This window comes from Canis lupus, chromosome 22 (genome assembly GCF_003254725.2).
Source record: "Canis lupus dingo isolate Sandy chromosome 22, ASM325472v2, whole genome shotgun sequence".
NCBI classification, from domain to species: Eukaryota; Metazoa; Chordata; class Mammalia; order Carnivora; family Canidae; genus Canis; species Canis lupus.
In genome coordinates, this window is record NC_064264.1 from 44,005,227 (window position 1) to 44,029,529 (window position 24,303).

Consider the following 24,303-nt stretch of genomic DNA (forward strand, 5'->3'; position numbering starts at 1 on the left):
TCATATGCAGATTTCCTAATAAGCATGGAAACAAGACCACACTTCTCTAATCATTACAGAGCCTCAAGCTCACAATTCTAATTCAGTTTTTCACTCTGTACTTTTAAATATTAGCACATAACCATGAATTAGGGATTACCACTTATCTAAAATAAATATGTAACATGAAAAAGTCATATTCACAAGCAGAAAAAATAACTTCTGCTAAATAACATTCTTCAGAGGGAAGAAAATTTTGAAAAAAATAATACTGTAATTGACATCTTAACAAGACCTGAGAAGACAAAAAAATAAGACTATATTTTGAAGAAAAACATCTACTTTAATAAACCTAAAATCTAAGTGCAAGAAAGAAAGTCTAAACAAAAAGACTGAAGAATTAAGTTTAGGACATTTCCCAGAAAGCAGAGTAAAATGATGGAAACTAGAAAAGGAATTCAAGAGGACACCTTCTAGAAATCCAACATTCAAATAATGGGACTTCCAAACACAACAAAGAAAATGGAGGACAATCAACAATGAGAGAATTCAAGAACATTTCCCCAGAAGGACATGAGTTTCTAGATAGGAAGAGCCACTAGGTTCCCAGCACAACAGATGTAATTGTCCCACACTAAGGGACATCACGATGAGATTTCAGAACACAGTGAAAGAATTATCACAACATTTCTCTGTATACTATACATCTTTTTGTTTTATATCCTTAAATAAGCCTTGCTGTAGGCTTTTAATTTTATTGTGTTATAGTCAGAGAACTCCTGTTTTGTTAAAATTACTTATGGATATTTGCTTTGTAGCCTGATATGTAATCTCTTTTGTAAATGTCTTATGTATGCTTTAAAAGAGTGTTTACCCATTGGTCATTAAGTTCATTATGCTACTGTAACTCTATCTTGCTGGCTATATTCATTTATTACATCAAGCTTGTAAAAGTCTGTATCTGGAGCTGGTGCAATAAGTATAATGGTTAGCATTTATCTGAGGTTAGTATCTGAGGTTAGAACCAATTAAAACATAAGCACACATAAAAAAATAAAAATACCAGCTATTTTATAGTTAAGAACTAAACTAGAGAATGTGCTTATATGTGATATCTGATCTCTAATCCAGGAACTACCATTAGGTCAGAAATGTAGCTAGAAAACTATAGTTCTTCCATGCAAAAACAGTTGGCCTCAGCTCATGTCATGAAGAAGAACAGGGAAGAATGTACCCTCACTGTGGGCAAGTAAATCCAATCCAAAGAGAAAACTCTAAAAGGTCAATATTCTGGTTTTTCCTTCCCAAATTGCTAGCCAGAGTGTTGTGTTCTCTTTCTATGTGAAGGAACTGGTGAGGTAGGGCAAAGAGATGTAAGGAGTGTTACTAGAAACCAAGGCAAGAAGGTCAGGGAGTTCTTTTTTTTTTTTTTTGGCCCCCCAAAGACTCTGGTTATCAATATATATATATATATATCTTCACTGATTTTCATCTGCTTGAGCCATTTATTACTGAGACATTGGGGTTAAAATCCTCTACTGACTGTGGAGGTGTCCATTTGTTACTTTATCCAATTATTTTCCTTCATTGATATTTATTTTAAGAATATTAAAGGAAATTTAGGCTCAGAATTATGTGTTGAATTATTTGTCTTGTCATTATGTAATGAATTTTCTTCTCCTTTTAAATGCTTAAAATCTATTTTCTTTTTCATTCCTATGATGACAGCTCTCTTTTGGTTATTATTTACTTGTAGTATATTTTGGCAAGCATTTATTCTCACCCCTGTTGTATCATTTTGTTTTAGTGTGCTGCCAGATAGATTTTTAAAAAATCCAAATGTCTGTTCCCTAATTTGATTTAGTTCATTTCACTTAGATATTACTAAATTATTTGCATACGGTTCTAACATCTGATTTTGTGTTTTCTATTTGTCAGGCATTTTTGTGTGTTTGTTCTTTCCTCACTTCCACTAGATTCTATTAATCCCCCTTTTCTCAGTAGATTTGAAACATATATATCCCATATTAATTGTTTGCTATGTCTTGAGTTTTTTACATTTAAATACATCATTTTCCTGACAGCAACTAAGGTTAATTAATATTTCTCACTTCTTCCCAAATATACAAACACTTTAGAATGTTTTAACATTTACAAGTATTTCAATCATATCCTGTTTTTATGCCCCTAAACTAGTCATTCTATTATTTTTTCAACTAACACACTTAAATATATAATCTAGCTGTTTGCCAATTGATTTGATCATGTCATCCCATTCCTTCATTTGGCTCAGTTTCTTGAATTTTTACACATACTCTTTAATAACACATTTAGAATTGTTTGGGGAGTGTTAAAAACTTACTCTTTGTTTGAAAAGCTTTATTTCTTCCACACAATTAAACTCTGTATAAAATTCTGCATCTTTTCATCTTTAGAATCAACTTTTCTTATTCTAGTATCTGTTTTGCTCTTGAAAATTAATCTAATTTTTTTTCTTTCTGTTAAGGGCAATCTTTTTCCTGGATACTTTAAAACTTTTCTGTTTGGAGACTTCCAGGGAAGAGAGCAAAGTGTTAGAACCTTAAGTTCACCTTGTCCCACGAATATGTGTCCCACATTAGTGTAAATGACTGAGGAAATGACCCAAAAACTGACAGAAAAAAACTCCACAACTAAATGTCAGTAAGAGGCCACATTGAAGAGGATCGAAAGGATGGAGAGGCAGGGAGTTAAATACCATGGGTCTGGCCACAGGTGTGAGGGAGCCACCAACATGGAGAGAGGTGAGAAACAGGCTATCACACCAAGGAGCCTGAATGGTGAAGACAATAGTATTCGGCTTTAAAAATCAAGGAACTGAATTTTGTGAGTTCTTACAAGCAGAAAGCTCTTTTTTCTTTTATGAATGAATGAATGAAGTTTGTTTATTTATTTAACAGAGAGCACAAGCAGGGGGACCGGCAGGGAGAGGGAGAAGGAATCTTCTCGCTGAGCAAGGAGCCAGATGTGGGGCTTGACCTGAGCTAAAGGCTGATGCTTAACCGACTAGGTGACTGAGGCTCCCCAACCAGTGAGATCTTAATGCCTGTAACTCTAAAAATCAGCAGGCTCAGCTCTGGAAGAGTCCAGAGGGCAATAGAAAGCTGAGTCCATATCCTTAAAGAGACAGCATGACAAATAGAGAAGCACAGAAACAGCAGTTTGAAAAACACCTGGGACATACAGGAAAGGGAATTATTTACTAATCTCAGAGTTCCCAAAAGGACTTCTCCAGGAACAAAGGAGCTGGCAACCACCGTTTCCCTCTCCCACCCCCATCATAAACACATGGACATCTATAGGAACCAGCACACCAGCATTCACTACTAACTTGCTTACATCCTGCCCTGTCCCTTCTAGCAGGACTTGCCTCTGTCCCAGTGCTGCAGGTCCCCTCTCCAAGAAGACCTGTGCAAACATTGCCAACACTGAGTCTCCCAACTGCACACTTTGCAGGACCTCAGTCTAGGTGGCAGGTGATGGTCACTTCTCACTGAGGATATGTACACTCCACCCATGCACACTTTCCAGAGTGACCCCAGTCAGCTCCAGTCTCAGTGGCAATTGGGCATCCCCTGTAGAAGAGACCAGTACCACCTTGTTAAAAGTGCATGCCCTGCCTACTACTTTCCAGAGCAAGAGACATAACTGAATTTCCTAACACAGAGAAATTGACACAGTTAGACAAAATGAGGGGACCAAGCACTTGCCACCTAGACTGACATCCTGCAAAGTGTAGAGTTGGAACAAGACAAAAAGAAAGGAATCCAAATATATCACTAAAGAAAACCAGTTTATATAAAGAGAAGACAGCAAGGGAAGAAAGGAACAGAAGATCCTGGGTGGCTCAGTCAGTTAAGCATCTGACTCTTGATTTCAGTTCTGGTCATAATTTCAGGGTTCTGGGGCTGAGGCCCACACAGGGCTCTTCACTTGGCATGGAGTCTGCTTAAGATTCTCTCTCTTCTTCTCCCTCAACTACTCCACTTTGGGTGATGGAATGGATTTAAAAAAACAAGACCCATTTATGTGCCACCTACAAAACACATGCCTATTGAAAGTGAGAGATGGAGAAACATTTATCATGCAAATGGATGTGAAAAGAAATCTGAAGTAGAAAAACTTTTATCGGGCAAAATCAATGTTAAAACAAAGACTGTTACAAGCGACAAAGAAGGACACTATATCATCATTAAGGGGACAATACAACAAGATATAACAATTGTAAATATTTTGCACCAAACATGGGAGCACCCAAATACATAAAATAGTCAATAACAAATCTAAGATAACTAATACAACATAATAATAGTAATACAATAATAGCGGGGTCTTTAACATACCACTTACATCAATGCACAGATCATCTAAACAGAAAATCAAGAAGCAACTAGTGGCTTTGACTGACACACTGAACCAGATATAATAGATATTTTCAGAACATTTCATCCTAAAACAGAATACACATCTTTTCAAGTGTGTACAGATCATTCTCCAAAATACATTTCAGATTAGTCACAAAATAAGTCTCAACAAATTCAAAAAGATCAAAGATATGCCACTTATCTTTTCTGGACACAACAAAATGAAACTAGAAATCAACAACAACAACAAATCTGGAAAGACCACAGATACATAGAGGTTAAATAACATGCTATTAAATATTGAATGGCTCAACCTAGAAATCAAAATGGAAATCAAAAAAATTCCTGGAGATAAATGAAAACACAGTGATCCAGAATCTTTGGGATGCAACAAAGCAATATATACCTGCCTTAAGCAACAAGAAAAATCTCAAAGAAACAACCTAACTTCATAGATAAGGGAGCTAGAAAAAGAACAACAAACAAAACCCAAATCTATCAGAAGGAAGAAAATAATAAAGATTAGAGCAGAAATAAATGATATAGAAACTAAAAAGAAAGGAAAGAAAAAAGAACATATCAGTGAAAACAGGAGCTGGTTCTTTGAAAAGATCAACAAAATTAATAAACCCCTACCCACATTCATCAAGAGAGAGAGAGAGAGAGAACTCAAAACCAAAAATGAAAGAGGAGCAATAACAACTAACATCACAGAAATACAAAAGAGAATATTATGAAAAATTATATGCCAACAAAATGAACAACCTTGAAGAAATGGATAAATTCTTAAAATTGTATAATCTTCCAAAACGGAATCAGGACAAAATAGAAAATTTGAACACTGATTACCAGCAATGAAGTTGAATTAGTAATTCAAAACATTCCCAAAAACAAAAGTCCAGGACCAGAAGGATTCACAGGTGAATACTATCAAACATCCAAAAGAGTTAATATGTATTAGTCTCAAACTTCTCTACTAGAAGTGGAAGGAAAGCTTCCCAATTCAGTCTATGAGATCAGCATTATCCTGATACCATAGCCAGAAAAAGACACCATAAAAAGAGAGAACTATAGACTAATATTTTGAACATAGATTTAAAAATATTCAATAAAATATTAGCAAACTGAATCAAACAATACATTAAATAAATCATTCACATAGTTGAGTGGGATTTATTCCTGGGATACAAGGGTTATTCGATATTCACAAATCATTGGGATACATCACATCAATAAGGATAAAACCCATATGATCTTTCAACTGAAGCAGAAAAAGCATTTAACAAATTACAATATCCATTCATATCAAAAATCCTCAACAAAGATTATTTAGAGGGAACAGACTCAGCATAATCAAGGCCTTATATGAAAAACCCACATCTAACATCATATTCCATGCAGAAAAGCTGAGAGTGTTTTTCCTAAGTCAGGAACAAAACAGGAATGTCCACTCTCACCACTATTATTGAACATAGTACTGAAGTCCCAGCCACAGCAATAAAAAGAGAAAAGAGAATGGGGTGCCTGGGTGGCTTAGTCTGTAAAGCATTTGCTTTCACTTGGGTCATGATCCCAGGGTCCTGGGATTTAGCCCCATGTTGGACTCCCTGCCCAGTGGGGAGCCTACTTATCCCTTTCTCTCTGCCCCTCTTCCTTACTAGTGCTCTCTCTCTCTCTCACTCTGTCACAATTACACAAATAAAATCTATAAAATATTAAAATAGAAAAGAAAGAAAAGCCACCCAAATTGGTAAAAAAGAAACAAAACTTTCATTATTTGCATATCACATGATATTATATGTAGAAAACCCTAAAGACTTTACCAAAAAACTATGACAATTATAAGTGTATTCAGCAAGGTTGCGGAATACAAACTCGATGTACAGAAATTTGTTGCATTTCTATACACTAATAATGAAGCAGCAGAAAAAGAAATTAAGAAAACAATCCCATTTACAACTGCACCAAAAATAATACCTAGGAATAAACTTAACCAAAGAGGTGAGAGGTATGTATTCTAAAAATTATAAAATGTTGATGATAAAAGTTGAAGATGACTAAAAAAAGTAAAAAGATATTCAATGTCATGGATTGGAAGAGAAAATATTGTTAAAATGTCCATACTACCCAAAGCAATCTACACATGTAATGCAATCCCAATCAAAATGCCAACAGCATTTGTTACAGAACTAGAACAAACAATCCTAAAATTTGTAGGGAGCCACAAAAGACCCCAACTAGCTAAAGGAATCTTGAGAAGGAAAAATAAAATTGGAGGTATCATAATTCAAGATTTTAAGTTATATTACAAAGCTACAGTAATCTAAACAGTATGGTACTGGATAGAATGAAACAGTATAGAAAACCCAGAAATGAACCCATAATTACATGGTCAATTAATCTTTGACAAAGGAGACAAGAATATGCAATGGGGGAAAAGATGGTCTCTTTAACAAACGGTACTGGGAAAGCTGGACAGCTACATGCAGAATAAAACCAGACCACTTCCATATACCATATACTAAATAAACTCAAAATGGACTAAAGACCTAATGTGAGACATGAAACCATCAAATTCCTGGAAGAGAACACAGGCAATAATTTCTCCAACATCAGCCATAGCAACATTTCTCTAGATAACATCTCCCGAGGCAAGGGAAATAAAAGCAAAAATTAACTATTAGGATCATATCAAAACAAAAAACATTCTGCACAGAAAAGAAAACAACCAGCAAAGCAAAAAGAATAGGTTTACTGAGTGGGAGAAGATATTTGCAAATGACCTATCTGATAAAGGGTCAGTATCCAAAATATATAAAGAACTTATATAACTCAACAATAAAAACAACAACAAAAAATAAACTTGTCAAAAATTAATGGACTACAATTAAAAATGGACAGAGGGGGCACCTGGGTGGCTCAGTGGTTGAGCATCTACCTTTGGCTCAGGTCATAATCCCAGGATCCTGGGACTGAGTCCTGCATCAGGCTCTTTGCTTCTCCTTCTGCCAATGTCTCTGCCTCTCTGTGTCTCTCGTGAATAAATAAAATCTTTAAAGAAAAAAATGGGCAGAGGACATGAACAGATATTTTTCCAAAAGTAGCAGACACAAAAAAGATCCTCAACATGACTCATCATCAGAGAAATGCAAATCAAGACCACCTTACACCAGTCAAATGGTTAGTATCAAAAAGACAAGAAATAACAAGTGTTAGCAAGGATGTGGAGGAAGAGGAATCTTCGTGCACTGTTGGTGTGAATGCAAACTGGAACAGCTACTGTGGAAGGTAGTATGAAGGTTCCTCAAAAAATTAAAGATAGAACTACCCTATGATCTAGGAGTGGTTCTACCAGGTATTTACCCAAAGAATATGAACTAATATGAAGAGGTACATGCACCGTTGTATTTATTTCAGCATTATTTAAATAGGCAAACTGTGGAAGTAGCCCAAGTATCCATCTATAGATGAATGGATAAAGAAAATGTGGTATATTTAAATACCATGGAATATTCTTCAGCCATTAAAAAGAACAAAATCTTGCCACTTACAATAATATGGACGGAAGCAAAATAAGTCAGTCAGAGAAAGACAATACCATATTATTTCACTCATCTGTGGAATTTAAGAAACAAAACATATGAACAAAGGGAAAAAAGAGAAACAAGCCAAAAAAGCTCTTAGCTACAGAGAACAAACATGGTTACTAAAGGAGAGGTGGGGGGAGGGATGGATGAAATAGGGCAAGGGGATTAAAAGAACACTTATCTTGATAAGCACTGAGTAATATATGGAATTGTTGAATCACTGTATTACAGTTCTAAATAATGTAACACTGGTTATGTTAACTACCGTGGAATGAAAATGTAAAATGAATGAATGAAACTGAATTTGAGGAACTAAATAAACCTCTTGCAAGAGACATACAAAGGACCAACAGGTGCATGACAAAACTATGTGCTAAACATCTTAAATCATTAGAGAAGATGTTAGCTGAAACTATAGTGGTAACCATTTGTAATATTTAAGTATTTCAAATCCGTGTGTTGTATACTTTAAACTTACACAATGTTGTGTGTCAATTATATCTCATTAAAGATGGGGAGGGAAAGAAAACCTGAATTAGATAAACATTTTTTGTAATTTTGTAGTTTTCTGTATTTGTTTAAATTATCAATTTATTAATTGACATAATTATTACCAAATGCCTACTAGGCAAATATAAAAATTAATGAGGGATACCCTACCCTCAGAGAAAGGCAGCTATAGACTCAAATTTCAAATACCCCTAAAGATCATGAAAGTGTATAAAGTTATATCAAAATTTTTTGTACCAATAAATATCTACTCTTTGAATCATTTGTAATAATGTATGCGCTTAGTTTTCTTAACCCAATTTACTACTAGTAATATTTATTTTTTTATTCTAATTGTACAGATTAATATTTTGTGAATAAGTATATGCATATTTTCTTAATTATTCCTATAGGCTTACCTCATAAAAGTGAAATTATTAGGTTAAGGTAACATATTTTAAACATTCTTATGTATTTTGGCAAATGCCCTAAAAAGAGGTTTGTATCCTTGGCAAAACTGTTATCTCCTCTCTCCCTTGCCTTTGTCACTGGACATTAGGTAATTGACATCTTATGTGTAAAATGATATTTATTTGCTTTCTAGCAAAGAAGGCTTTTCAGCTTTTCCTTAGAGATAAATTAACCTTTTATCTTGTAAATATCCATTTACTTCCTTTCACCATTTTTCTATCGGGATTTTTGTTTTTTCTTATGGATTTTAAGAACTTTCTATGTTAAAGATGTTGCTTCAATATGCACTGTGATATTTTCTCCACTTTGCTATTTGTTCTCATACTTTTTCATGTTGCACAGAGATTCTTTTAAGATGTTAAAGCTATGACTCTTATAGTCTGCCTAAAAATCTGTATGCTTTCCCCTACCCACACATAAATTTTAAAAACCAACCTGTATGATTTGTCTGCATCCTCATTATTTATAGTGAAGTCTTTGGGGGTCTTATAGTTACTTACTTTAGAGAATGCTGTGGGATAAATAACTAGCTTATTTTCCAAATACTTAATAAATTAGTCAGCACTGTATTTTGACTAACTCCTTTCTCGCTGAAAATGCTGTCATTTCAAAGTTCCATAAAACAGAAGTCATGTCTCAAGCCATCCAGCCAGAACCAATGTTTGACTGCAAGTTTAATGCTTTATTTGTATAGTGGCAGACAGCATGGTGCTCAGATCAAAGAGAATCCCATTTGACTGGGACACATTTGAGATTTAGCTACAATCATTACCTTGAGTAGACTACTATTTCAGCTCCTAATCTGTAGATGAGAAAACAATTCTACCTAACTCATTTTACTGTGTGAGACTCACAGTCCTTCTTCAATTTATTCATTCAAGGTATTTATTAAAAGCACACTATGCAATAGACATTTTTATGCCATTTCTAGAGGTAAATTATTTTGACTTTGTTGAATTCAAATAATGACCTACAGTCCCACTCCCAACATTTAAATCTGCACTACATTTTCACCATTGGTAGAAAAGACACCTGTTGGCTTTTTTAAGCCTCATCAAAATATGAAGAGGCAGCCTGTAAATGCATAATGTATATTCAGTCTCCAGCACGGTGCCTGACAGAGGAGTAGCAGAAGGTAAACTTTGCAAGTGAGTGCCCAAATTATTAATTCTTGCCCATGTAATTTTCCTTATTAAAAATAAAGAATAATTATTTTTTGTTGTTTGTTTTTTAAATTTTTATTTATTTATGATAGTCACACAAAGAGAGAGAAAGAGAGGCAGAGACATAGACGGAGGGAGAAGCAGGCTCCATGCACCGGGAGCCCGACGTGGGATTCGATCCCGAGTCTCCAGGATCTCCCCTCGGCCAAAGGCAGGCGCCAAACTGCTGCGCCACCCAGGGATCCCCAAGAATAAATTATTCTTGAACATAGTCTTCACTGTTCAGTGAAGACAATTTTCTAAATATGTGGATAGATGAAGTGCAAAGAGGGAAAAACACCCACATTCCCCTGCCACAAGAAAAAAGCCAGTATATGCATGACATAAAAGAAGCTAAAATGGGCACCTGGGTGACTTAGTTAGGCTCTGACATGTGATTTCGACTTGGATCAGGGTCTCAGGCTCCTTGCATCAGGAGGACTCTGTGATCAGCCAGAGTCTGCTTGAGATTCTCTCTTTGCCTCTCCCTCTGCCCATCCTTCTTCTCTGTCTCTAAAATAAATTATTTTCACATCTGAAGTATAGATGTTATTAGTAAGTGTAATAGTTCTAAGGATGATGGACCCTGAGACCCTGAATTATGAGACTTACGTAACAACAGTGAAAGATCCCTTCAAGAGCCTTGGGGTGGAGGCTGGAGGTGGATCTAATCTGTTAAGAAATCTTAGAGGATGGTAGCTTCCACTTTAAAAAAAAATAAAAAGAGTGTAGAGATTACTTAAAAATAAAATCTTTCAGGGCACCAAGAGGCTCAGTGGTTGCATGTCTGCCTTTGGCTCAGGTTGTGATTCCAGGATTCTGGGATTGAGTCCCGCATCAGGCTCCCCAGAGGGAGCCTGCTTCTCCCTCTGCCTATGTCTCTGCCTGCCTCTCTCTCTCTCTCTCTCTCTCTCTCTGTGTGTATCTCATGAATAAATAAGTAAAATCTTAAAAAAAAAAAGATTACTCAAAGATTACTCTGTTTTTGTTTAACGTATTAATGTAATAAGTTCCCAAACTAATTTTTTTCTTTTACGGGTCTTTGGTTAAGCTTTGGTGTAACTTACAAGCTTCGTTAATTAAACTCCTTTAAGAAAACTATCTTTGCATCAAGTAATTGTGGGGCTAGCCAGCACACTCAGATGTGAAAATGACATCTGATTGAAGGTGGGATATTCCACCTGGCATCACCTGACTTACAGACATAAAATTTAACATCTTTCTACTTTCATATTTTCACTCATTAGGATACCCCTGAACCCTGACCAGTGGCTGGCTGAATGAATGAAACTCAAAAAGCATAAGAAAAAGTTACTCATGAATCCAACCCAAGCACCTCTTCAAAGTGCTTTAAAAAAGAAAAGTAAATCCCTTCAAGCTCAAATTTATACAGTTATCTTGGAAAAAAAAATTTTTAATTGCCTAAAGTCCTCATAGCTCCTTGTTAAGCTCTGGCCATAATAAGAAGTATAAAACCATGACTAAAATATTCACACTCTGGTCCCTATAAAAAAAAAAAAAGAAGAAGAATCACTAGTTTATTCATCTTGCCTAATGACACAGAAGGGCAAAACAGGTATCCAAACAATGAATAATAATGTAAGAGCTCAGACTGTAAAATCAATATGTCAGATCAGTAGAGCTGTGCTTCGTTTTAATGTTCTCATTTCTGAATGCAGTACAGCTTACTTTCTGAGTTATATATATGTATTGACCTAATTACATAAATATTGACTTTTCCTTATATGAGGATTTTTTTTCAATCTCACTGTAATTACGATGTCAATATTTATGGCTGTAGCAACTTGAATTTAAACTTTATTAATTGTGAGTGATAGTGGCATGCCATGAGATATTTCAGATGGCCACATGGTCTCAAAACACTGAAGATCCTACACAGTAGATGATAAGTCAGTAAATCTCCCACATATATCATACTAAGGTAAACTTTTTTCAGAAAATGATTATTTCATCCCTAATAATTTGGAAGCTGGTCTCCTCAGTTTGTCAGTTTTCAGAGCACTAAGAAGTAATAACTAGGATGTACCTGGATCTTGGTCTATGATATTGCCCTATTTTGTTTAATCAAACACTTCATTCCTAACATTAATTCCCATTCTATTAACAAATTCTTTGATCTGTTGACAGATATCCACACCTCTGTCCCCACAGGTGTGTATAAGTATAAAGGATATCATTTAATATTATTCTTTGATATTTTTCCAATAAGGAGCCTATGCATAGTTCAGTCTAAAACAAAATAGGATCTGTATAAATTCTACTTTTAAAAAAATGTCCTATTTCTCCTTATAGGATTTTATTTTCACTAGAAAAGTTTCATATAGTTACTGCAATTGTTACATCTCTGACGCAAGCAATAGCGCCAAGACCTCAGGACTTTTTAATTAACTTTTTAACTAATCAGTGACACTAGAAAAATATTCCAAGTGCTTTAAAAAGCTGGAGAGATTTTTCACTTTGCTCTTACAATAATATTGAGAACTCCTACTTAAGTGCCTGCATCTTCTCATTTAAGAGGAGCAGAAGTGGGATGCCTGAGTGGCTCAGCGGTGGAGCATCTACCTTTGGCTCAGGGTGTGATCCGAGTTCTAGGATTGAGTCCCACATCGGGCTCCCTGCATGGAGCCTGCTTCTCGCTCTGCCTATGTCTCTGCCTCTCTTTCTCTGTGTCCCTCATGAATAAATAAATAAAATCTTAAAAAAAAGAAAAAGAAGAGCAGAAGTAACTGCTTCTGCTAACTGCTTCACATTACCCATTTAGAGTTAGGTGAACACATAGGGAATCCTAGGATAAAACAATAGTGCCTACATTTGGGGGTGAAGAGGTGTTCTAGCCACATCATGGTGAGGTGGTCATGCATGATCCTGTGTTTTCTTATTTGCTTCTGCAGGGTTGCCAGAGGAGATGAACCTCAGTGATGTAAAGCAGATCCATCAGACGGGTGGAGGTAGTACTTTAGATACAACTGCAGCAGGATGTTCAGCAGCGACAGAAACTACAGCATTTATACTGATGGGTGTAGTAATGTTACTTCCTTGGCTTTGGTAACTGAACTCTTCCACCTGATATACTGACCTTATTGGAGTTGTGATTTCTCCCATATTCATCTGATTAGAATAAGATATCTTTTGAATGCAACAATTATATTTATGAAAAGGTATGTCACACTAACTTCTTATAAGCCAAGTGGGAATGTTCACAAAGCATCTAAAAATGATAGACTGTTTGAAAACACGTCTTCTAGGATTCTAACTTAAATCTTCTTAAAGTCTAACACATTAAACCTGCAAATGTGAAAAGCACAGAAGCAACTTTGAATAAGAAGGATTTAGTATATCTATAATTTTACTATCTTTGATTCTAAACCCTTTTCTTTATAAAAGAAAAATGTCTTAAGTTAAAAGTGTATTTGCAGAACAATGAAAACAGCACATAGTGTTTCTTAAAATACTGAAATTAGAATTCCATTAAATGAATCAAAATAAATGATGGCAAATAGTATGCATGAATTGTCAAGAGATTCTTCCATTTTTGCAAGCTATATGAAGAAATTACTTGAAGTCTGTAAGTTATAGAGTAGATTGTTGAGGAGCATTTCATGTAATTTCATTGAGGAAGCTTGATAAATTTTATCCACTGTAACTTAGCCACTGACAAACCTTAAGCAGAGTATTTTGGTAACATCTTAGCTTTGTTCCATTACATTCAAGATGCATCTTTCGTATTGTGGCTCTTTTCTCTGTCTTTGCCTAATGGATTTAGCCATGTTGCAAACACACACTTGCTCTGGGAATATCTCTAAGAAAGCCATTAATTATTTAGTAGAAAACTTGCAGCGTGATATATTCATTCATCCATCCTCAAAATATTATTTGCTATTTTTTAAATCTTGATATTAAACAATTGACTACCTATACATTTCTAAGGTTCCTATGAATATCTAAGACATGTACTAATACAGAAAATATAGCATATAGTGTTTTAGCTCTTTTCCTATTGCACATAAGCAGAGCTGCTAATCCACAGTCCCTGATTTCCCAGTTGTGATAAGATGCCTCAGCAGACCTCAATTAGGATCGGTCTATCGTTGTACTTAAGAAGAAAGAGATAAGTCAGCTTTTATTAAGAAGTATCACATCCAGTTAGTAGCCAGAAATTATTATTAATACAAAGGGACAGAATTGAAAAGAGAGATGCTGAATTTGAAATTTTTAAAAAAAAAATCAAAAAGATTTGAAATGATCTCTCAGGAAAAGTCAAAGAGGACTCAATTGACAGCAAATATTTGTAAGGTGCAATCAATCTCTCCAAATCAGGAAACTGTACATGATCAAACCATGTTGTCTCGAGGGTTTTAAATTAACCGAATAATCTTACAATGGTCAATTTAAACTATGCTATGTTTAAACTGCCAAATCAGATTTTATTGCCTGTTTAAATAGACCTCAAAACTGTAAGTGTTATTCTACCTGCCAGGTCTGGCTGTCATTTTCTTAGGCTTCCATTCCAGATCTTAATATTTATTCCATGATCTACTTGGTTTACACTCATTTGCACCACCACGCTCCACAAATTATAAACTTAAACATATATTTATCTAATCTTTATTTTAAGCTCAGCTTGTTATTTAAATAACAGTGAATATGAAGTCACCCATTTGTGACACTCCTGCCCAAGTCATGGTTGGTTTGTTCTGGCAAAACTTCTTTCCCAACCTTACAGGAATTTGGAAGACAAACTGAAGGTCATAGTTCAGCAGACTAAGATGTTTCCAGATTAAATAACATTATAGGAGATAATGTTAGATGTGGCATAAAAGCAGAATGGTAACAAAGTCAATAGTATAAACAATATTTTGAATCAACTCAATTTTACATCCTTAAGCTGGTGTTGTCTACCTCCAGGTAGGCACTTTGGACCATACATATCACAACAGTGCTACTCTAGCTTAAAACACATGTAGGCTTTTAGGATTCCTTTAAGAGCCTGAGGCATATTTTTCTAAAATTCTCAATGAGGATATTCATTCCTTAATACTCTACTCCATAGCATTGGACATTTGCACAGCTCTTTAATTTAAAATCTTTTTCAAACGGAATAAATGGAATATCCCATTTGACATTCCTCACCCCTCAAGGATGAGCTCAATTTTTAGCCAAATAAAAACAGTAACACTGAGGATTTTTTTAAAATATGGCTCAGAATTTGTTTCTGCAGTCTTCCATAAGTCTATAAAGCTTTGAGCAATGGTAAGATTGTTGAATATGTGTCTACTTTCTAAGATGACTTAAAGGATAACATTCAAGTAAGTATATATATTTTAAAATATCACTTACATCTTTATAGTCATATCTTATGCTTTGATCCTTTAAAACAAAGACTTTTTCTTAAATCTGTTATTTTTAATAAATTTAAGTGATCTTGGAACAGTCTAGTGTTTTGCATGTATTAGAGAAGAATCTGTTAATGAGCTAACATTTATGTGGCCCTTCCTCTCCATAGCACTGTGATCAGTGTTTTTTATGCACAATCTCCTTTGGTCCTCCCAATAACATTATCACCTCCACTGAACCAATGAGGAAAGTGAAGCTTACAAATATTGTAGTAATTTGTCTGGTATTATACAACCTATTACAGTAGAATCAGATGGGTGCATATAAAGGTCTCTAAATAAACTATAAACATTTCTGGTTCAAAGATAGGATAGCTCTGGAATAGTAGTTAAGAATCATGAGGATAGCATAAAAATTATTGAGAGGTAATGTAAACCTCCAAACTAGGATTTAAAAAACAAATTCAATTGACTATATAATTATAAAACTGCATATTAATGCAAAAGCACTTTGAAAAGGAAATGTTAACATGGACTTTTTTCCAGTAATGCTCTCCTACATGTAGAAAACCCATTCAAACACATCAACCCCCAAGATAAATCAGCTACCAAACATGGGAAAGAAAATACACAAGCTTTACAAGTAATATGGAATCCTGAAATTCCATTTCTGTGCAGCTGAAGAGTATAAAATATTTCTTTAGCTGTAAGGCACAGAAGGGCATAAAAAATAGCAAGGAAGGCAGGAAGAAAGGTAGGAAAGATGGAAGAAAGACACAGAGAAAGGCAAGCAGGCAGTAGCAGAGTATTAAAGTCCTAGATTTGCCTTTTTATCCTCTATTTGTTCAGGAATGTCTTATCAATGAAATAATGTCTGAAGTGTTCTCTTGTCATTAAAGGATAGAAGTTAATAAGCTATTTCCTCCCAAATACTCAGATTTCTCTGAAGTGCTCAATGATGATGCTTTGAAAGGGACTCAATTAGCTTAGTGCTAATTGTTTTCAATCACTTAAAATATTGTTTCTATCATCAGAACCCTTCAGGTACAATAAAAGTTGTTTCTTCTTGAGTGAAGGAGTTCATCCTAGACTTCTGTTATTCTATGAGATATTCACAGGGCAATCTGTGATATCCAGTATTTCTCTATGTTGCAAACTTTAGTAGCCTATATAATTACATGGGTTCTATGAAAATTCAGAAATCATTCTTAATGTTGTCAGGTATGACTTTGGGCATATCAACTTTTTCTTTAAATAAAGATTGTTGTATATTATTTCTGATTAAAATATAGATAAAACATTTCTCAAGTTGACAGTCTGGTTTCTTTGCTTTTGCTATAATTCCATGGTGACTGCAGTGGTGGTATATCATTATTTTATAAATGCAGATTTAATCTAATGCAGTTCTTAAACTACTCTCTGCTTTCATGTGCAGAAAAATACTAAAGAATGTCTTCACAGTATAGTTTATCTTCATAGTAGAAATAATAATATTTAGAACAGGGTGGGATGGGATGAACATTTCTGGATAAATTTGCAAAGATATGACTCAACAGTTTCTCATCTTCCTGTACTTACCAATTGTCAAAATGGAATCATCTTCACTATGAAGGATATGAAAAAAACTCACATCCCCCAAATTTTCACTTTGCCCATAGCAAAGGCAGGGGAAAGAGAAGAAGGTAAAAGAATTTGAAACCCCACAGAATTAAAGACAGAATAGTAAATATTTAAGGATCAAGAAGTCATTGGCGACAAAAGGAATAGGATTGACCCACAGGAATAATTTGGATAACCTGGTAAGTAAATTAGTAAATTACTACTTTTATGAGTTTCCATACCCACTTTTGAGAAGCACTGAACTAGAAGAAAGGAAGCATCTTAGAAAGAAAGCAGCACGGGAAAGGTATCTGATTTTCCTAAGATTACCCAGTGAAGGCCACCAGCATTAGAAAGAAAAAGTGTTCAATTGCAAGACAAAGGCTGTGAGCAGTACAGTGTGTGCATCTGTCTCGTCCTAGCTCTTTATGAAATCTAGGCACTGACCAGGTAAAGAATTCTCGACAGTAGCAATTTCTTCAGAATGAGGTAGAAAGACCCACATGGAATCAAGAAAGAGTCCAACTCCATAATTGTGGTCAACATTGTCAAAGACTTCCAGAATGCAATTTACAAAGTAACTGTCCTTTTCCAACTCACCCTGCATGCCAATGGTTCAACCTGCTACCCACGTACACACTTTCACACCCCACACATATTTTCCTGCTGTACTTTCTATTTCAGTTTTGGTTTCTTATCTATAAAATTGAGTTAAGTGTATCTAACCCACAGAATTAGAGGACTAGATAATGTAACACATGTTAGGAATCCTCCTGTCCCACTATACACCTTAATAATTCATGTGTGTTCTTTTCCTATTAAGCCTTTTGTTCAAATGCACATGTTCCCAGGATGTGACAATGACAAAATATTTAGTTACAAATTCTGCCTGTGGATAAGCTTTTGAATTGTAAACAGAGCATCAAGTAGAAGTTTGAAATTGAGTAAGTAGACTTTAGGAAAGGGAAAGAGAAAAATTACAGGAAAAACCCCTCCTGCTTGGTTTCATATTTCAAGTTTTGCTTAGCTTTATCCTGGCAACAAGGCAATAACCTTGCTGAAAATATATTTAAAAAAATACATTGGGAGAGTGGTCTTGCTTTCATTAATTTTACTTTTTTTATATTTCCATAAACATTTTTTATGGGAGTTCAATTTGCCAACATATAGCATAACACCCAGTGCTCATCCCGCCAAGTGCCCCCCTCAGTGCCCATCACCCAGTCACCCCAACCCCCCGCCATCTCCCCTTCCATTACCTCTTGTTCATTTCCCAGAGTTAGGGGTCTCTCATGTTTTGTCACCCTCACTGATATTTTCACTCCTTTCCCTTTATTCCTTTTCACTAATTTTTATATTCCCCAAATGAATGAGACCATATAATGTTTGTCCTTTTCCAATTGACTTATTTCACTCAGCATAATACCCTCCAGGTCCATCCATGTCGGCTTTCATTAATTTTAAAGGGATGTTATCCCTGACCCAATGTTTACTTGTGAATTGATCTCTGTAACAAACTGAAAATCTCAACTTTTCCATCCTGCTTGAAAGTCTTCTTGACCATCATGTTCCAACCACCATGTTGGCAACTATCCCATGAGGCAGAGCACAGCCCAAGTGAAGCTGAGAACCAATTATCAATAAACAAGCAGTGTGTTGCTCAATATTGCACCAAGAGTCACCACCAACTTGGTGTTTCTGAGTGGCAAAATCACTTCCTTTGGTATACATTGCTAATAAGTGACAAAGCGAGTATTTTAAATTGAACCAAGCGTCAAAATCTTTCTACTATATCATTCGGTATCCCACAAGCTCAAAAAACCTTTGATTGGTCAGATGATTAGGTTGGCCAACTTGCAAATTTTGCAAGGTATTTTTAATGTTTTTCCTTGTTACATTTACTTTTTATTCCCATCTAGTCACCCAGATATTTTTTTCTTTTGTCTTTCTTTCATCTCAAATTTATCTCTAATAAGGTGAGCATCCTGAAGAGATTCCATATGCTAGATGTCGTAGTGTGGCCATCTGATAGAGAGATTGGCTCAATCACTGACTTATAATCATCCAAAAATGCTGGGGAGACCAGAACAAACACAGCTTCAAAGGTTTTGTACTAATTTTGTGTATGACCTCCAGCAACTTCCATACCCTCTCTGAACTACAATTCCTTATCTGTATAATAATGTGCTTGAGCTAAATAATCACAAAATTCCCTTTGGGATTTCTAGTTTTAAAGCAAGAAACATTGACGCAGTGATAGAGAACATTTATTTACTTGATGTCTTATAACCTATTATTGCTTAATATATAAAAAGTGATTTCAAAAAGTAGAAGATAGAATGTAATTTTAGTTACAACTTTATGCATGTGTTTATAACTCAAATTTCCTTATCACAGAGAGAGATGTGGCTTTTCTATATAAGATTGAGTGGGATAATCTTTTCATAAGTAAAGGGAAGAATAGCTATACCAAAGGTTCTTCAGCTTTCATATATTTTTTATAATAAATTTATTTTTTATTGGTGTTCAATTTGCCAACATACAGAATAACACCCAGTGCTTTCATTTAATGGATAGGACAATACGCCTGAGCAAAGAAATCTACTAAATCATTACATACTTAGCAACTAACTGCTTTTTGTTTTAGCTAATCTTACAGGAGTTGTGATCTGGCGCCTTCACTTGAATTCAGCTGTGGCATCTCACAATATTTAAAAACAAATAAATACATAGAGTGACACTGTTGAACGAACAAAAGATAAAAGGGTGTGGAAGTAAGAGATGAAGTTATAAAAGTTAGTTTGACAGTGTTTTCCCTTCTCACAGATTTTCCCAGGAGACCCTTTTAAATAGAACTAAACAAATGCTGTTGCCTCTGATGATTTATTGCAGTACAAGCTGACAGAGCATAGAAGCATGTTATCTGGTCCCCTGTAGTGCAGGGGCTAATTCAGAAAATGAAGAAAGACCAGAAGCTCAGCAGTGGGAGCAAATGCTCTATATCACGCAGCAAGTAAGCAGATGGAAGCTTGGAATCACAGCTTATTTAAAAATATAGCTCTTAAACATCGTGTGTTGGTAATTTTAGTATTTTTTTCTTCATTTATAAAAGAATTAATGAGAATCTAAAAATTTCATCACAGATGGTTAACTGCAATAAATTTATAATAAATATTTTTACTTTACTACTATTTTAGCTACACATCTATTATGGTATGGGTGTAATGGAAGTGTATATACATTCATGTATTTACAATTTATGCCTACCTATAAAATATACATACACATTCATGTATTTGCTGTATACATACAGCAAATTGGTTCATTGGTTTATGTTTTATAAACATATATAAAACTCCTCATGTTAATTTGCTCTGGCTTTTTAATCAAAGACTGAGAAGGTCAGTGAAACATAACTTTTTTTTCAAATTGCTACTTGTTATTTTTCTATAGGAACTTTCATTTTTAATTTGAAACAGATCAGCATTAAACAAGGCTCTCTCGCTATACACAAGAGAATATATATATGGCCACTGCAGCAATAAGATGCATGTAAAAGTTACATATTACAGAAACTTTCACTTACACAGTCTTATATATACATTCTATTTTCCTTAAAAGACTTCCTCAGGGGAACAATGCAACAAACACAAATCGTTAGCTTAGTATTCTTATTACAAAATATATAAAAGTGACTTTTAACTACCCACTTGCTTTTAGCTCATTACCTAACTGGAGGTAAGCTGACCAAGCAAGGAATGGCAAATGAAAGTAACTAAAATTTATCATTTTCCCCAAGTCACATATTGTGCTTTCTTCTCCTTTAGTGACACTCACTCATCTTTTATCATTTCATTGTCTTGATTATCCAGATTCCGAGTGCCTGTGTGGGCTCTATGTGGGGAAACAAGCACTCAGGCTTGGAAAGAAGATGAGTCCTGGTTTTGAATACTAGCTCTGCCACCAACTCACTGAAATATCTGTAAAATAAAGATTATGATACCTCCACCCCTGATTTATTGAGATTCCTGCAGATTTATTGAGAACTTTTCACTAGTGATTGTACCTATTGTGAGTGGAACATTATATTAATATTAGTTAACATCAAAACTTTCTCTTAGGTGAAATCCTTCACAATAAGATGTGAATAATATGTAGAAAAATCATTTGATTTTAAAACTATATGGAAGTCTAAAGATCATGTATTTTTCAGTAAAGAAAGCTAAAATCCAGAAGAGATGTGAATTACTCGAGGTAACACAACTGATTTGAAACAGAAGGCCCGCGAGGGCTCTTTGTTTAAATTAAGTTCTATGTATATTTTATTGAATAAAAATTTTTGCTTCAAATCAACTAAAAGATGTGTGTTTGTAAATCCTGATATTCAATAGAAATTGCCTCATAATCACAGGGACTAAACAGAACCCGGCAAATACATCAACATGGAGAATATGCTTCAACTCTTGATTCTGGGGGTCCCAAAGAGAAGATATAGCATTTAGAGAAACTATAAAATCTTAACATTACCTTGACATTCATTAAAATAGTAAGATAATAGAGTTTCATAATATAATAGAGTTTATATATAAGAGAACATATTGAGAGTATTCAGCACATCTTAAGTTATTCTAAAATATAGATCATTTTCAAATTTGCCAATAATTTACTTTGAAATATAGGAAATAAAATGTTTTGTGTCACATTTAAAGGTATTAATAGAAACTTTTTTTTTTTTTTACTATTGTTACTGTTTTCTACTATAATATTCGGATTTGCAATCTTCAGATTTTACCATCTCTGTGCCAGATTATATTTAGGTTGTATCCTGAAACATGAAGATCAATAAAACATTTCCATGTTTATTTTAATTGATGGTTCTTCATTATTTAAATACTAGTTTATTGTTTAAATACTAGTTTAAAATCCTCTAGATTTTAAAATGAGAAAATACGAAAATTTGAAATTCTTAACTTCCCATTACAGAACAGGTCCTTCATTCTACTGTAAGTCATAAGGCCAAGTCAGCTAGAGTTGAAATATGTGGCCCTTATTTCTTAGAGTTTTATTCTTTTCTTATAATCCAGGGAGATGTTGTCTTTATTGAGCCAAAAAAGAAAAGTTCTCTGATGCTCTTATTAGCTACCTTTTGTTAAAGCAGAGTAAATTGTCTCCTATAATACAATAAACTTTAGCAACTAAAGGATGGATTCCATTGTAGTAATAGAAAAAATAATGTAATGGTAAGTATATTCATAGATATTAGCTCATATAGTAATTGAGAAGTTTGCATCTCTGTTCAAGATTTATCTAAAATACAAGATTTTCTATAAAACCTTAATCAACCTTTGTTCTGATTAAAAGTTTCCATTGAAAATAGGAAATATAACCAAAAATTCTGTCAACCTCTGTTAATGTTTTGTTGCATTCTAAAAAATCTTGTAAAAATGCAACTATATAAAATATACACACATATATCTAGGTACAGATATCCATGAAGACGACACAGATATATGCATGCACAAAAAGATACAGAGGAATGTAGTGATTATATCTTTACACATATATTCAAATATATAACACTTTATAATATTATGATAGGATATTTCTTTAAGCCATCTTTATTGCTTAACAATATATCATAAATTATAATTGATAAAATTATAATTGATTCAAAATACTCTTTTTGTAAATTTCATATCACATATTTAATCAATTCCCTATTGATTATTGAATTATTGCCAAAGTCATAAACAATATTCCAATGAAAATCTTTATAAATTTATACACCTCTACCTTAGAATAGTTCTCCTTTCTTAGGTGGAATAAGGAAAGGATATTCTTCTACTTGGAATGACCACAATCATAAAGAACAAACCAACCAACCAAACAATAAAGACACTGGTTACATTTTTCATAATCATTGATCCTGTTATACTTCAGTCTAATTAGAAGTAATTCTCTCCTTAAATCAACTTAATATAAAATTAGATTATAATAATTTGTGTATTTATCTTATTTTCTTTGGTATATTAAAGGTTACTAAAGGCTTCCTGAATACTTCACAGTAGCATAGTCGTTTGAAATTAATAGATGTCTAAACATGTGTATTTGATCAAATCTAATTACAAGGAGACACAAAAAGTGTTACTTACTATATTTGTTCTAATCGATTAATCTTAGAAATTTTCTATCTCAAAATATCCTAAAAATAGTCATAATAGGAATAATTTCTGCCTATGAAAAGTAAACTTGGAGAATAGATGATATATAGTAACATGTGAAAATATTTGTAAATAGAAAAAGAATACAGCTTAGAACTGCTACTGTTATAGCTAGTTGTATGATTTGCTGAGAGCCCATACATTTTTCAGTATTCCACATCTTACCTTTTAAAGTAGTGAAATATAACCTGAGACCTGAAATTTTAAATATGTCTGTATCAGAAAAGTTTATTAGATTGTATCTGCCCAGCTCAGAGTCCCTTCTGACGAAAATCAAAATATGATCCCCTTCTCTTAACAGCTGAGTTAATAGGGTGATCTAGGATAGTACTATTCAATGAAACATAATGTAAACCACAAAAGTGATTGAAAATTTCCTAAAAGCTACACTTGAAAAAGATACAGCTGATATTAATTTAACAATACATTTTATTTAATCCTATGTGGAATATTATTTTTTCAAGTTCTAATCAGTATAAAATCATCAGTGAGATATTTTCTATTCTTTATACTTTTTTTTTTTTTTTAATCTAGGGTGTGATTCCTGCATAGCTCAATTTGGACACACCTTACTACAGTTGCCCAACTAGTGGCTACTATCTGCACAACACAGATATAGAATTGGAGAAACCAAGGCACCTTGTTAAAAATAATAATTATTAAGGAAAAAACTAAAGTAGCCTCTCATAGTCAAAATCTGAAGCAGGAGAGTAAATATTAACCTGGAGAAACGCCTTTTCTTCATATATTAGCAAAACCTGTCCTTCCCAGTACTGATAGGAATTGAAAATTATAAAAAAGAGATGTCTCGGACGAGGACAGGAATTCTCTTCTTGATCAAATTCTACTCAGTCTTTTCTGAACACTCTTTTCAAACAGGCCCTGACTTTGGGACTTTCATATTGGTGTCTGTATTGCCCAATTTTAGCAAGAATCCTGCTAAGTCTATTCAGCCAGAATTGTCCATCTGCAATATCTAGTCACCTTCAATATCTAAT

At 34.2% G+C, this 24,303-nt stretch overlaps 1 protein-coding gene across 1 annotated transcript in view; it reads left to right on the forward strand.

The window, feature by feature from the left end:
• Positions 1-16,793, forward strand: part of GPC5 (glypican 5) — a 1,341,373-nt gene extending 1,324,580 nt beyond the window's left edge. The window contains exon 8 of the mRNA XM_025441003.3: positions 13,044-16,793. Within this exon, the coding sequence (XP_025296788.3) occupies positions 13,044-13,201 (158 nt within the window). The 3' untranslated portion in view covers positions 13,202-16,793. The remainder of the gene's footprint in view (positions 1-13,043) is intronic.
• The last annotated feature ends 7,510 nt before the right edge of the window (positions 16,794-24,303 follow it).